General features: G+C 40.1%; 1 protein-coding gene across 1 annotated transcript; it reads left to right on the top strand.

Annotated features, from left to right (window-relative positions):
• The first annotated feature begins 10,123 nt into the window (after positions 1–10,123).
• Positions 10,124–12,892, top strand: admb (adrenomedullin b). Its single transcript, XM_070972904.1, has 5 exons — positions 10,124–10,181; positions 10,549–10,664; positions 11,478–11,612; positions 12,088–12,332; positions 12,682–12,892. The coding sequence occupies exons 2-5, from the start codon at positions 10,561–10,563 to the stop codon at positions 12,747–12,749; spliced, it is 552 nt and encodes a 183-aa protein (XP_070829005.1). The 5' UTR covers positions 10,124–10,181; positions 10,549–10,560; the 3' UTR covers positions 12,750–12,892.
• The last annotated feature ends 1,252 nt before the right edge of the window (positions 12,893–14,144 follow it).

Raw genomic sequence — 14,144 nt, 5'->3', positions numbered from 1 at the left:
TGAGAAACAATATCACGAGGCACGTCAGCTATAAAACACGAACGTGTGTCAGTTTGAGGTGAAAAAGTAAATCTGGTGTGCTGATATATTACCCTGTTCTCCTCTTCTTTTGAGGTTTTTGGCAAGTTAACATCTCTCCATTATGAAAGTGTGACTTAATGTGTCCTGGGGTTATTAAAGCTGTATCTAATAACTTTAAAAAAAATACATAACTGTGCTCGACCCTCATACATTCAAACCTTGAAGAAAAAACAACACTGAAAACATCAGTGATGGCAGGGACCAGTACCTGGGATGGTGAGTACACATAACACAGTTCTCCAGAGACAAATTCACCATTCCTGCGGCAACACTCAACACATTTTACTTCAATGACCACCTAACCACCAGCAACAAAAAAGTTTGTTAATCAACACAAAATGCATCTGTAAATTTGTATTCAACAATTTATTGTTTAAGTCTGGTCAAAGTCATAGATTTTTGAGCAAATCTGACAAAAATTCACTAGTGACTTTCCTCAAACGCATCATCAAGTCAAGTTCTTAGCGAAGTATCACGAAACGGATTGGCACAGATTTTTTAACAGACATTCATGGTTCCCGGTTAATGTATCCTCACGACTATAGTGACCTACAGTACAGGTGTTCCTACTCCCCAGAGAATGAACTGCCATAACTGGAATCCCCCTCTTTCATCTAGCACCATCAAGTTAATCAAGTCAGGTCAGTTTGTTGAACATTTGGGTTTAAGGCTTAATATGTGCAAAAAGAATGAGAACGAAAGAATTCATATCAGCCTCAGCTCTTCTTTGTGTTTAGTGCCAGTTGGTGAATGTTAGCATCCTTACACTCTAAAATAAAATGGTGAACATGACAAGCCTCACATGCTACAATTGTCATGGTGAGCATGTTAGCATGCTGATTCAGGATTTAGCTCAACGTACTACTGTGCCTAAGCACAGCTTCACAGAGTTGCTAGTATACACTGGGTAACTACATTTACAGCTAGAAAACCTCTTAAAAATAAAGACAAACAAAACATTTGATGCTCAGAAATTTGTTCAAAAGCAACAATAATGGCAAAACTCCTCTGACTTCTCTGAGAAATGTTATGAAGCTAACATCTGGTCTACAATTAAGCCAAAAGAAATGGAACTGTGGGTACAGTATAAACCACTGAAATCAAAACTATTTGCCATCTGTGTTGATATCTGTGTAATTCATTAAAACACGGAGGAGTCGCACCACTGGAACATATAAACACCGCTTTTTTGAGAAATACCGACAGTGCACGAAATGATCAGAATATCAGATTAAATAACATCTGTCACTTAACACTATGCTGAGAATTCTGGCCTTTCTGGTTGTTTTGGAAAAAAAATTGCACCCCCATCCCCACTGATATGACACGGTACTTACATTTTTAACCACTTAATAATGAAAAACTGTGCTATGACGGGGCTACTCTATCATTTTAGCCTTGATCTTAGTGTTAAAAAAATTAAGCAGTGTCAGCTCTCATGCATCATTTTCAAAATGTGCACATTGTATGTCATCTTGTGGACAGTCACAAAAAATTTAAGATTCAGAACCCAAAGACAATTTTTTTTTTTTTTAACCAAAAACAGGACATCTTTGGTAAACCAAAAAGTCCAGTGTGGTAAACCTTTGAGTCCAGCTTTTTCTGCAAAGAGTGGACACTTGGCTGTTTATGTGGCAGTTTGGATTTAAAGTTTGGCATCTGGACTCATGTCTACAACAGTTTGTGATGAAGGATAATAACCAGATTTATCTTTGGATAAAAATCTAAAACAGTTTTGAAGTAGCATAGTCACATACCAACCTAATTCAGTAATTGGTCTCATGAGACAGGATAAATACTGATGGTTTGACATCCATTTAGTCTTTGGGACAGCATGATGCAGAAATGCTGAAGCCCAAAAGTCATGAAGTCTGTCTAGTCATCATGTTGCTTGCAGCAGTTTCCTGCTGCAGCAGTAATCAGCAAAATATACTTTATTACCAGGTGTTCTGATCGAAAACTGCATTACATTCAAGAAAAAAACACAATGGGCTGCGCTGGTGGAGTGTGTCGCACATTTAGAATGCAAAAGACAAGATACCACAACTCTGTAAAGTTGGGGGGCATCATATTATCTTCCATCTCAACAATTGCGAGGTCAACAGCAAAACTACAACGTTCATGTTGCAAAGTAAGGGACCAGGGGCCCGTTGCACAAAAGTAGGATTAGGACATCCAGGATAAGTGACTGAGCTGAGTTCAACCAATCCAAAACATGAGCGTCCAGGCTTAATCGGTTGCACAAAGACCAAGCAGACACAGATTCAACAAGCCAGGTGAAACCTATCCTGGATAAGTATGTGCACGCGGCCTCCTCAAATAGACCCCGCCATCGATCACAGATTCAGGATTCACCATGGCAACTAGAGCGGCGTACTTTCCCCCGTCGGAGGCAGAAGTGCGCATGGAGGCTTACGAGGAGGTGAAGGACCAAATTAAAAAGAAAGGCAACACCGCCACAGTTATAAAACAACGAGAGAAAGCGTGGCAAAGTATTGCAGACTGTAGTGCACAAATATCCGCTCACTGCTCCGCTGAAACATCACAATTACAATCCAAACAGTTGATTCACATCTCCAAAAACGTAGTTGTACTCTGATTATGAATCAGTTGTGGAAAAACTTACGATTTTAACGGTAAAAAACAACATTAACGTATTAATAATTAATTTAGTATTTATTTCTTTCCTAAGTGACCATGGTATAAGCGGAGCTTCGCGTTGGACGGTTCACGCCTCCGTGTCGTCCATTCATTTCTGATAATGGACACCTCGTCGGGCATTATCCCTTACATAATTTCTCTTTGGGATGAATAAAGTTGATCTTATCTTATCAAGTTAGATTGATTTGGCCTCTTATGTGTGCGTGCCTCACAGCAAGAAGGTTGCCGATTCGATCCCCGGTTCAGGCGGGGCCTTTCTGTGTGAAGTTTGCATGTTCTTCCCGTGCATGCGTGGGTTCTCTCCGGGTACTCCGGCTTCCTCCCACAGACCAAAAACATGCTCATTAGGTTAACTGATGACTCTAAATTGTCCGTAGGTGTGAGTGTGAGTGTGAATGTTTGTTTGTGCTTGCATGTGGCCCTGCAATCGGCTGGCGACCGGTTCAGGGTGTACCCCGCCTCTCGCCCATTGTAGCTGGGATAGGCTCCAGCCCCCCGCAACCCCGAAAGGGATAGGCGGTATAGATAATGGATGGATGGATGTTTGTGCTGTACACAAGCTTGCAGGCTCCTGCATCCATTCATTTGTCTGTTCATTTGTTGTGTACGGATTTGTCCTGCATTTATTTCAGTGTGCAGACATGTGGGGTGTATTATATACAGACCTTTGAATGTGTATTTATTCTTGTGTTGTATAATATGCTTTGATTCTGTGCTTTCTGTCTTGTAGAGTCACTGTGTGACAGTTTGGAAAGGAACTGATGCTTTGATTTATCCTTATTCAATAAAGGAACATCATGTTACTCTTTGATGTATATTTATATTTATATTGGATGTGTATTTTATATATAGTCTATGGGAAACTGTCTGATGATTGCAACACATCTAAAATCATCATTTATCTACAATGATTGAAATTAATTAAAGTTAAAATTAATGATGCTTATGTTTTGTGTTGTTTAAATAATGACAGTGGATCTAGTTGAATGTGATGACAATGTGTAGTGGTCAGTGAAATAATAAATAATATTGGTTTCAGTTTGTGATGACTGCTGACTGAGATAAGGGATGAGATTAAATAGATCCTGGAACTTAGCCTGGTCTGGAGCAGGCTAGCTCCACAGAATAAATCTCCATGGTAACTTATCCCATAACATATCCCACTTTCCGCTATCCTGCTGTGCAACTGGATCACGGATAAGTTGAGCCAGGACAACCAACATATCCCGGCTTAATCCCATTCCTAGTTTTGTGCAACAGGCCCCTGGACTGTCGATTGCACATATCTGCTAATACACTGCAATGCCAAGTGGTGCTGCACTGCTGCAAAAGGTGAGTCACACTGAACCTGCAATAACTGCTGGCCTTTAGTAGCAGCAAAGACACTGACATATCATATCAACTTTTATTTGATTTGGCAAACTTAGTAGGACACAGTTCCATCTTTACACATCCAGCAGTTGGAGAGCAACATTGAGCCTTCTGTGACTTTTCCAGACCAAGTGTGATCTGATGAAATCTTTCAATCGTCTTATGGGTCTGCCAAGACCACATGGAGGAATATAGCTGGCATTCCAATCAGATGCATGAACCACCTCAACTGGCTTCTTTCAACACAAACGAGCAGCAGAACTATTCTTCTTTCAAGAGAATGAGTTCTTCTGAGTTCTTTCAAGATGCTCCTCATCCTGTCTGACACCCTGCAGAGGAAACTCATTTTGGTCACTTGTATGTGTAACCTCATGTTTTCTGCTTACTATCCAGGTCTCATGACCATAAGGGAGGGTTGAAAGTATAGATGGGCAGCAAATTAAAGGAAAAGCCAAACATAGAATCAACATACAGTGACTGGTGCTGGGGCACCACAAGCCACAAGAACAACTTCAGGCCTCCTTAGTGGAGATTCTCCAAGTCTCTGAACTGGATGGATAAACACCATTCGTCCCTGATTGTGTTTTTCGTCAGTAGGTACAAATCAAGAACCTCAGCTTTGTTGTATCTGTTGTGTAAAATGTATGCATCACTGCTGACGTAGCACAGCCCCCTCTGATTAAATTAATCTGAACCTCACTTAAGAACAGCCCAACAAAATACTCAGACTATTTTTAGGAAATTTCAAAAACCCCAAATCCATAACTTCAAGAGAAAACAAAGCCAGCAGTGTTTCAGATTCCATGCCTTGGGGCTTTATTCTCATTCAAAGCTTCTTATCATAAACAACACAATAAGGTCATGCTGTGGCAGAACACACCAGACTGTCTTTCTGTCCAATTGCTCACCCTGTGACTGTGGACAACAGAGTCCTTCTGTGTGCCATCTATGCTTCAAGACCGAAGAAGTAAGTTACACTGAAGTTACTGATGATGAAGTGAAGAAGGAAATGTTGGTATCTCCTGCCATTCTCACACTTACTAAAAACATCTTCTGAAGGGTCATAGAATGAACTAATGGAATGATGACCTCAGTCACAACAATACTGGCAGAGAAACGGACTCTCCACATTTCCACACAAGATTTACTTTAGATTCTGACTAAAGGTTCTGTCCTGCCTCATTCAGCTCTGATGGACTAGTCTCTCAGGGCAGCTGCTGAGACATTACATTCTGAGTTTATGTGCTGGAATTCCCTTGGCAAACTTCTCAGGACTCACAGGTCCCATATGGTGTAAATCTGAAGCGCACAGCAATAAGCCAGGCTCTCACTGGGCAGGAACTGTGGATTAACTGTTAGGGGTGGAAATCTTTGGCAGCCAATTCCATTTTGGTTGTTGGTGTCACAATTTGACTCAGAACAAATTCAAAACAATTCTCAATTCAAAAAAAGAAAGGGGACACAATTATTTGGCTCTTGCCATTTGTGGTGCATTGTGTGCCAAATCATTGACTCCTACCCTTTGCCCACTGAGCTGCAAATGAAACATAACTGAGTTAATCTTAACCGCCTTGATGAAGGTCCCAGTCTGACCAAATAGAAAAGAGCAGAGAAAGGTGTGTGATAGTTAATAAAAAGTTATTTTTCATGTTATTTATGTAGCTGCATTAACCTGGAAGTATCATAAGTATCATAAGTCTTCCTCCAATATGAAAATAATGATATGAAAATGTAATTCACTGACTACCATCACAGCCAACATCTGTTAACGTTACGTTTTCAGCCATGGAGAATATCCTTTCTACTCCAATGCTACTACCGGGGAAATGAGGAAAATGCTGTAGAGGTGAAAGACTTGTCAAAATGAACAGACTGTGTTTTTTTTGTTTTGTACGTTTTGTAAAGAACTGCAGTACATGTTATTCGGTCTCGCTTTGTGCTCCAGTTTGGTGCTCCACTCTGCTAACGTTTGTCTGTAAGAGACTGGGTACAACGTATTCACAGAATAGTTTGTTTCACAAATCTAATTTTCAAGCTACTAAAGTCAAATTCTGGCGAGTGGTGCATGTGCACATCTTTTCAACATTATGTACAAACAAAAAGGAAAAACATTCTAGAGCCATGCTAGTGGCTCTGTGAGGCTGTTCTTAGGCACAGAAATGCTATTGGGTAATGCCAACATTGCCATACTAATATACTCACAAAAACAATTTCAACATACTGATGCTGAACATGTATAATGTTTACCATATTCACCATGTTAAATTTGCTAAGTAGTACTAAACCACGTACAGCTGAAGATGCTGTGAATACTATTCCTTTTGCAGGGATGTGGTAATGAACTAAAGTACTAATCAAACTAAAATTCTGAACAGATGATGGCACAAGAGGAAAAGTCAGGAGATCACCATGGCAATCCATCTAAACGTCAAGACATTTCACTCAAAACCACAGATGTAAACCCCATGGTGACACTAGAGGAAATATAAGTGATCACAAAAGCCTGTAGGAGGCTTTGGAACCACAAGTGTCTGCACCACATCAACATCAAGTAGATGTGGAGATATTTCACAAGACAAGTGAAAACGCTGACCTGCTGGTGGTGCTAGAGGAGAAGTCAGGGGATCACCAAAGTCATTGGGAGTCATCTTCTGGTGACCACAGACATCTGCATTCAATTTCATTAAAATCCATGTGAGAGCTGTTGAAATATTTCAGTCAAAACTTAACTAAAAATTGAAATAAATGGTTGCACTGGAGGAAAAGTCAGGGGATAACAAAAGTCTGGACAATTCATCATCTCGGAAACATGAATGTCTATACAGATCCATCAAATAGTTGTTGGCATATTTCAGTCTGCACCAATGTGGTGGACTCACCGACAGACAGACTAATCGACTGCATGTTGTGGTCATGCAGCAAAATTAAGGAATTCTGTCTTGAAATCTTCTCATTAATTTCCACCTGTCTCAGTAAATCAGATCATCCATGCCCCCTGCTGGCCATTTTTGGTGTCTGGTCTACACTCAAAAGCAGGGGGAAGATTGCATTTCCTCTGCCATGTTTCCTGTCTGACATTAGATCCTTTTAAAATGGAAAGGTACCTTTACACCCATCTTTACACAATGGGTTCATGAGTTACTGTTTTTCATTAGATTGGGAAAATAACATTTTCTTTGACGGGTTCCATAAACATATTAACTAAAAAGCCCTTTCCTGGTTCACACTAGAATATCCAGCCGCTCACTTCTTAAAAAAAGACATAATGACAAATTATGATCTGCATATGTGTACTATGCAATATGTCGATTGGTGACCATATTAACTATCAACGACTAAAAGGACAATCAGTCGTTGCTGATGCCCCTGCTGATTTCAAGACAATTTATTTATTTATCGGTAAAGAGGACAGAACGTATTTATTATTTATGGCTGTTGTTGCATTCCACTGGTAACATCTAAAATATGTGTTTTACATTTACAATGAAGAATACAAAAGATCCTTAGTTCTGCTGTCTCCAGTGTATTTTTGGTATGTTGGTACTTTTGAACATCCTCCAGCACCAGATGTCACTCAGCTCTGCCTGTTCGCAAAGTCTACAAACTACTGTGAAGTCACGTTTTTTAAGGGGGCGGCTAACTCAACTGAAAAAAGAACAGCTACATCATTCAGTTCTAACTCTCTAACCATAGGAATATGTGGAACGCTGTCTTTGATATTTTCCACCTGTAAATGGTAAATATTTGATGCTGTACTTTTCCATTCCAAAACAACACATACTGTGATTTTCCATTGTTTGTAAAGGAAGTAAGAGGAATGTTTAGGCCTCACATTTAAACAAATGCATATCACTCAGTACTGTGGGAGAGAGGATCCTCTTTCAGGGCCACATGAGCACCATGGTATTACACCACGCAGTACATACCATGAGCGCAGAGTTAATAAAATCCCTATAATTCCAGCCCCTTTTTTAATTAAGTAATAATAAAGCCACAGAATGAAATGCTGAAATATAAATAGTCACTGAGTATCTAATAATATCACATAATGGGTGGCTGCCAATGTTGCGCTCACACTGTGTTCTACTGACCCCTGACTGTGAAAATCAATCACAGCTTCATCCGTCCCCACCATATTGTCTTGATTTCTTGTACCTGTAATGTAAAAGCTATTCTTGCAGCAACAATTGGGGGGGGGGGGGGGGGGGGGGCAACTGATGGATAGAAAAAACATTTATCAAACATTGGTCAGATAGTACACTCTGCTTTGGGATATGGGAATTCTGCAGCACGAGGCACACCACGCAAAACAGCCTATGGACTGATCTAAGAGCTGGAAAGGCTCATGTTAAAACACGGATCACTGAATCACCCTTTTTGGCCTGTGAAGCGTGCCGTGCTGTTGCCATGACGGCACTGTGTGTATCTATTCAAGGCATCCAAATGCATGACTCATGTGCTTCTATAGACTGTTAAACCTTTATGTGTCAGTGGGTTTTGTAAGGTCATATCAAAACAGAGCTGACATTGGCACTGTTTCTTATAGAAATTTAGTCTACAGACACGATGAGGATGATGACTGTGGGGGTGGTAGCTGTTGTAATGTGGGCTAAGATTGCATCAACTGTGCGCAGGTCAACACAAGTTTGAGGCAAAAGATTTTGTGCAAGCTGGGAAGATCTCCATTACTTTAAATCAACTGTCACTTCAGTTCATTAAAAGACCAGGATGTTAACTGTGCTAAGTAATGGTCCTGGGGACAAAAAAATCCCTGCACAAATGACTGGCGATGTCCTCGCTGCTGTATTTTTCCTGGTTAATGTGGTCTCTATAAGCTCTTTTCCTTCTAATTGCTCGCCTTTCTTGTTTGTGGCAATTGGTACCACTGACTGTAACTTTGGAAACATTCGCACTGAGATTGCCTGGGGGCAGAGCTGGCTAACATTTTAGACTTAAAAAAAGCCAGTCTTTGACTTAACTGTCCAAATTGCATTAGACTAATTTATGAGGCAAATTAAGACTGTCCTAAGACAACAGACCAGTCTAAAGTATCTATGGCAGATGAGCCCATGGGCAGAAATGTGATCAACCTTGACTCTTGAGATGAACTTGGAGGCCAACTGAAGCAGTGATTCTTAAAAAAAAAATTCATTTTCAAATTGGGAAAATAATTCTGCATCTAACAAAGAAACCCACAACGCATGCTAATTTTCACACATGCAGAACACAACGCCCTTGTGAATGCTTGGAAGTAACTACTGGTGGGTGCAAGTAGCACTCAGATGTGATGAAACTGGTCATCTGGAGGTTTACAAGTTCAGTGTAAAGCACATGTTCCTTCACTAAATTTTCACAGTGCATGCAGTTGCTATAACAACTCAGTCCTAATTTAAATATACTTAACCTTTGGTAGCGAATTAAAATCACAGATGCCTAACTTGGACTGAAACAGAGCCATCCAAAAACACATGTCCTTTAGAATTAATGCAGCTATTAACAACATTTACACCCAACTTAACTGCCTTACAGCACGCATTGGACCATGAACGCACACTTAAAACGGCCAGTTACAAGACAAATATGTAAATGGACTTGGTGCACATAAGTCTTCTATTTGCACAGCCAAAAATAAACTTTTGAGAGAAAAAAACAGGAACAATTTACAAAGCCTTGAAATGCAAAAGACCAACACCTTCTGAAAGAAAAAGGCTGTCTTAAATCAGAATTAAGATTTGCATAAACTAATAAGCAACAGTCACACCAGTTTTGGGATTGCTGACTTGATTCTAATCTCTATCTGCATGTTTCTGGTCTGACTGTCTACATGTGGGGTGGACGGGGTTGACATGAACTGTCCCACAGTCCCTCCCACTGGGTCTGGCATTCAGGTACAGCTCCCTCCCTCCTTCTATAAAGCCTCTCATGTTAGCAGTGTAAACTTCAGACTTCAACTCATAGTAAAACTCTGTACAGCCTTGGAAATAACACCGAACTCTGCTAAACAGTACACAATACGTTTGGATGTGCACCGAAAATTCTCTACATCACAAAACAAGCTAAAGCCTGAGGTACGTGACTTTTTCCACAGTTTGGATTTAAGATTAGGATTATTTTAAAAAGACTGCTGAAGGATTCTTCAAATATTTAATGATGTAAATTGAAGGACGAGGAGTTCAGTATAGATTTGAATTTTTATTCAGTGACTTGTGGAAAACTAATGACTGGACGTTTCTTCTATAACATGCATTACAATTCCATTAATACTTATTTGCAATTGATAAATTTGAAAACAGTGGAATTCTTAACCACCCTGCTGTGTAGCTATAAGGGCTTTTTGACTGTCTCAATGCTATCTTAGACTAATTATTCATCAGTTGTGGAAGCAGTTACTAGCCAACCTCCTAAATATCATGCCTTTATCTTTACTACTTACAGCTCCCAGCCAAAATGAGATTAACCCTGCACACTGTCATCTGCTGCTGTGTTTTCACCACCGTCCTACCACTGGTAAAAGGTGCCAAAGAGGACCTCAACACCAGCCTGAAAAAAAGGTGAGCTGCCTAATCAAAAAGCACTGTGAGAACATTGTGTTCATTCTCAAGAAAAAGCCTCATCCTGCTGCCCTTCCGCGTCCAAATCAGGTGCTCGCACTGAATAACACAAGAGGAATTTCTATCAGGCTATGTCTGTTAGCAAATAAGAACAAGTGAAGAAACTATCCCAGTAAAGTCAGAGAATTTCAGGTTTGCTATAGCTCGACAGATACTGGATTTCTGAGGCTGATACTGATGGATATCTAAAGGTTTTAAACATCTGATGACTGTATCAGCCAATGCCTGAACACAGCGAAAAATTATGATAGTCATGAACGAAGCATTTTACAATTGAAAAATAAACTTGTTAGTGTTCTCTGGTGGACAAACTATGCAACAGAGACACTGTCTCCAAAGTACCTCAAACATGTCTTTGGCATGCCTCTGCTGCAGATACTTATTACTCATTAGACATTTACACAATATTTGCTGATAGCAGTACATCTTTGATAGCTAATATCAGCTGATATGTCGGGATGGCAGATTTGTTGATCAGGCAATTTTTGATAGTCACAAATCAAATAATATTTTCTAGAAACAAGTCAAGACCGGCCTTCCTTTGTGATCACGCTATCTGATCCAAGAACATTCTTGAAACTTCATGAGCTGTACTGGTATCAAAGGAAATCATCTCATCTCAATCATCTCATATTTTGGGTGTGTGATGCTGTGTCATGCTATGATAATATTGCTCTATGTCTGTACCCTGCACTTTGTCTCTGTGAACTAGTGGCAGTTTCTGATATCACAACCTCCTTTTGTTCATCACAGGTTTAGAGAATGGCTGCAGAGCCGTATGAAGAGAGACCTGCGCAACAGTTTAGTGACAGCCAATCAGCAGCACTCTGACACTCATGTTGGACCTCAGCAGGACGGGAATGCAAAAGCTGTCTCACCTCCATCAAGGTAACAAGAACAGCTGCATAATTTGAAGGCGTTTTTGCTTTCATTTGATGGCTGGCAGAGTAGAGATAGACAGGAAACGTGGGAGAGAAAAGGGTATGAAATGCAAAAAGATCGCCAGCTGGAATCGAACCAGAGGGCAGCCCTCTTTTATGCCGAGCCACCACCACATACACATAGATTACCAAAGACCCCCACACCACTGCTATTACTAAGTGTTTGAAGGTGCCAAAGTTCATGTCTGGAATTCCAAATTTAATGTCCATTGTGTGAGAAAAAACAGATATTTTTAAGATGGGTAACTGAAGACTGGATGATCTATCCTCTATTGCACTGATAAATCTACATGAATTCAGATAAATCTTGATGACAATTTGGATTTAAACCCTGTCAACATATTATGTCTTGCCAGGTCAGATTTAACAAGCCTGAAAAACAGTCTGAATATGGAGCATAAATATGTCTTTTGCTTTTCCAGCTTTGAGCTAAATATCAGACCCAGGAGGTCAACATCATCCAAATCATCCGGCTGTGTCCTAGTCACATGTGCATACCACGACCTGCTCCACCGACTGCACCAGATTAATCAGTGGCAAAAAGAGACCAATGCCCCTGAGAGGAAGATGGGCTCAAAAGGCTATGGCCGCCGACGCCGGCGCTCACTTCAGGACGTCGCTCAGCTCGCCCTCCAGACAGGAAGACAAAGACAGAGCACTGAAGCTGGTCAGCGACTCTGCAGACACAAAAGCGCATGCACAGTGGCCTAAGACAGGAATGGAAAGGCAAAGGAGAATCCTTGTTGGGGTTATTTGCTCACAGCAAATGAAGATAAGTCCCCTCAGAGGTTTTATTCCATAGATTTATGACTAGATTTGCAGAATGTACGGCTGCTACATCTGTAATGTCCTGCAAAGGAAGATTTGCTCAGGTCACTCTGGATGAAAGGGAGATTCCAATGACAGATACTGTTTGTGCATGCTTGGGTGCAGGTTTCAGCGGGTCTGTGTGTGATTTATGGATGAATTCAAGGCAGACCCGTGCGACTTGACAAGAATGTCTATCTCTTCTTCAGCTTCCAAAATGAGCTTGGCAAATGAGACAGAAGACAATCCCCGAAGATCTACCCTGACATGTCCATGAACTGAGGAGGAACCAAGGCCGCAGCGGGGGAGGATTTTTTTCAACAAACTGAAAATATTGGACTCCAAACTGCAACAAGCAGGATCCTTTCACAAGCGAACTCAATGTAATGAACTGCTTGTTAAGTGCAATTAATACAGTATGCACTCAGCCCATACATAGTTAAAAATATATAATTATCAGCTTGTATATGAGGATATATAAAGCCACCTTATATTTAAGCACACAACTATATTTTTATACAGGCAAAATGCATATTAAACATGTCTCTTTCTGGATTTTAACTTCAATGAAGTATGTATTTTAACTGTGTAAATAATTACCTTGTCCTGTATTCTTCATGTGAATTATGTCTCTTCTAAGTTGCGTCTTATACCAATTGCTTAAACATTATAGTAATGATTATACCTTACTGGGAATTAATCATATTGGACATATTTTACAGCTATTTGGGTGTGAAAGTCAAACATGGCAACTTAAAAACAACTGCAAAGTAGCCAATTAGTTTTGGGCCAGACTTTGGAAGTTATGGAAAGTGATGGAGAGTCTCTTTTTGCTATGAAGTAGAAGAACTGATGAGCTAATAAAAGTGTTGTGCTGCCATCTAGCTTTACAGTAGGTAACGTAACAACTACAGGCCAAGCAGTTTCAAAAGTCAATGCAGCTTCAACAAAGCACTTTCTGTGGTTACACTAAATATTTAATCTTAAAAGCCTTCATGTGCTTCTTTATTTGATTGTAATAAATGCTAATTTACTCATAGTTCAGCTGAAATTACCTGACATGATGACATGATTTATGTCTTGTTGTGGTGATCACGGTGGGAATTGTAATTGTTTTCAGCTGGCTGTGGTGTCCTTGTATTTGAAATAAATGAATGAATGCAACAATGGAAAGATCTTGAATCAACTGTGGCATTATTTGGTGGCCTAACATCAAATATTCTGCTTGTGCATGAATGTGCCAGTGTTAGGAGGCTCATAGGCAACAGCATGTGTGCCTCCTCATTTTATGAGGGTATGTGTGAGTTTTAGAAGCGTACAACCTACGAACCAATGGTGTACATTCCATTCTAAAAATAACACATGCTTTATCAGCCACACTCTGCCAAAGAAATGCATGCACTGAAATTAAATTTGTCTTGGGTCAACATGTTCCTAAAATTGAGCAAACACGGCATTTCACAAAATGAATTATCTTTTGGCAAAGACAATCTGAGTTTTGATGGATGCAGAGGAAAAAAAGAAGCGTGCTCCTTGTCAAACCAGGAACACTCAAATGAGGATGAAATACAGATTATTAATCACTGTGGAATTTGACCTCCACTGATAATATGCAGAGCGGTCACACTGTCCTGAAATTACAAACAATTTCACTACAAATCTGGTTATTTTC

The sequence above is a fragment of the Chaetodon trifascialis genome, chromosome 10, assembly GCF_039877785.1.
Source record: "Chaetodon trifascialis isolate fChaTrf1 chromosome 10, fChaTrf1.hap1, whole genome shotgun sequence".
Classification (NCBI taxonomy): domain Eukaryota; kingdom Metazoa; phylum Chordata; class Actinopteri; order Chaetodontiformes; family Chaetodontidae; genus Chaetodon; species Chaetodon trifascialis.
This window is presented reverse-complemented; position numbering and strand designations above follow the sequence as displayed.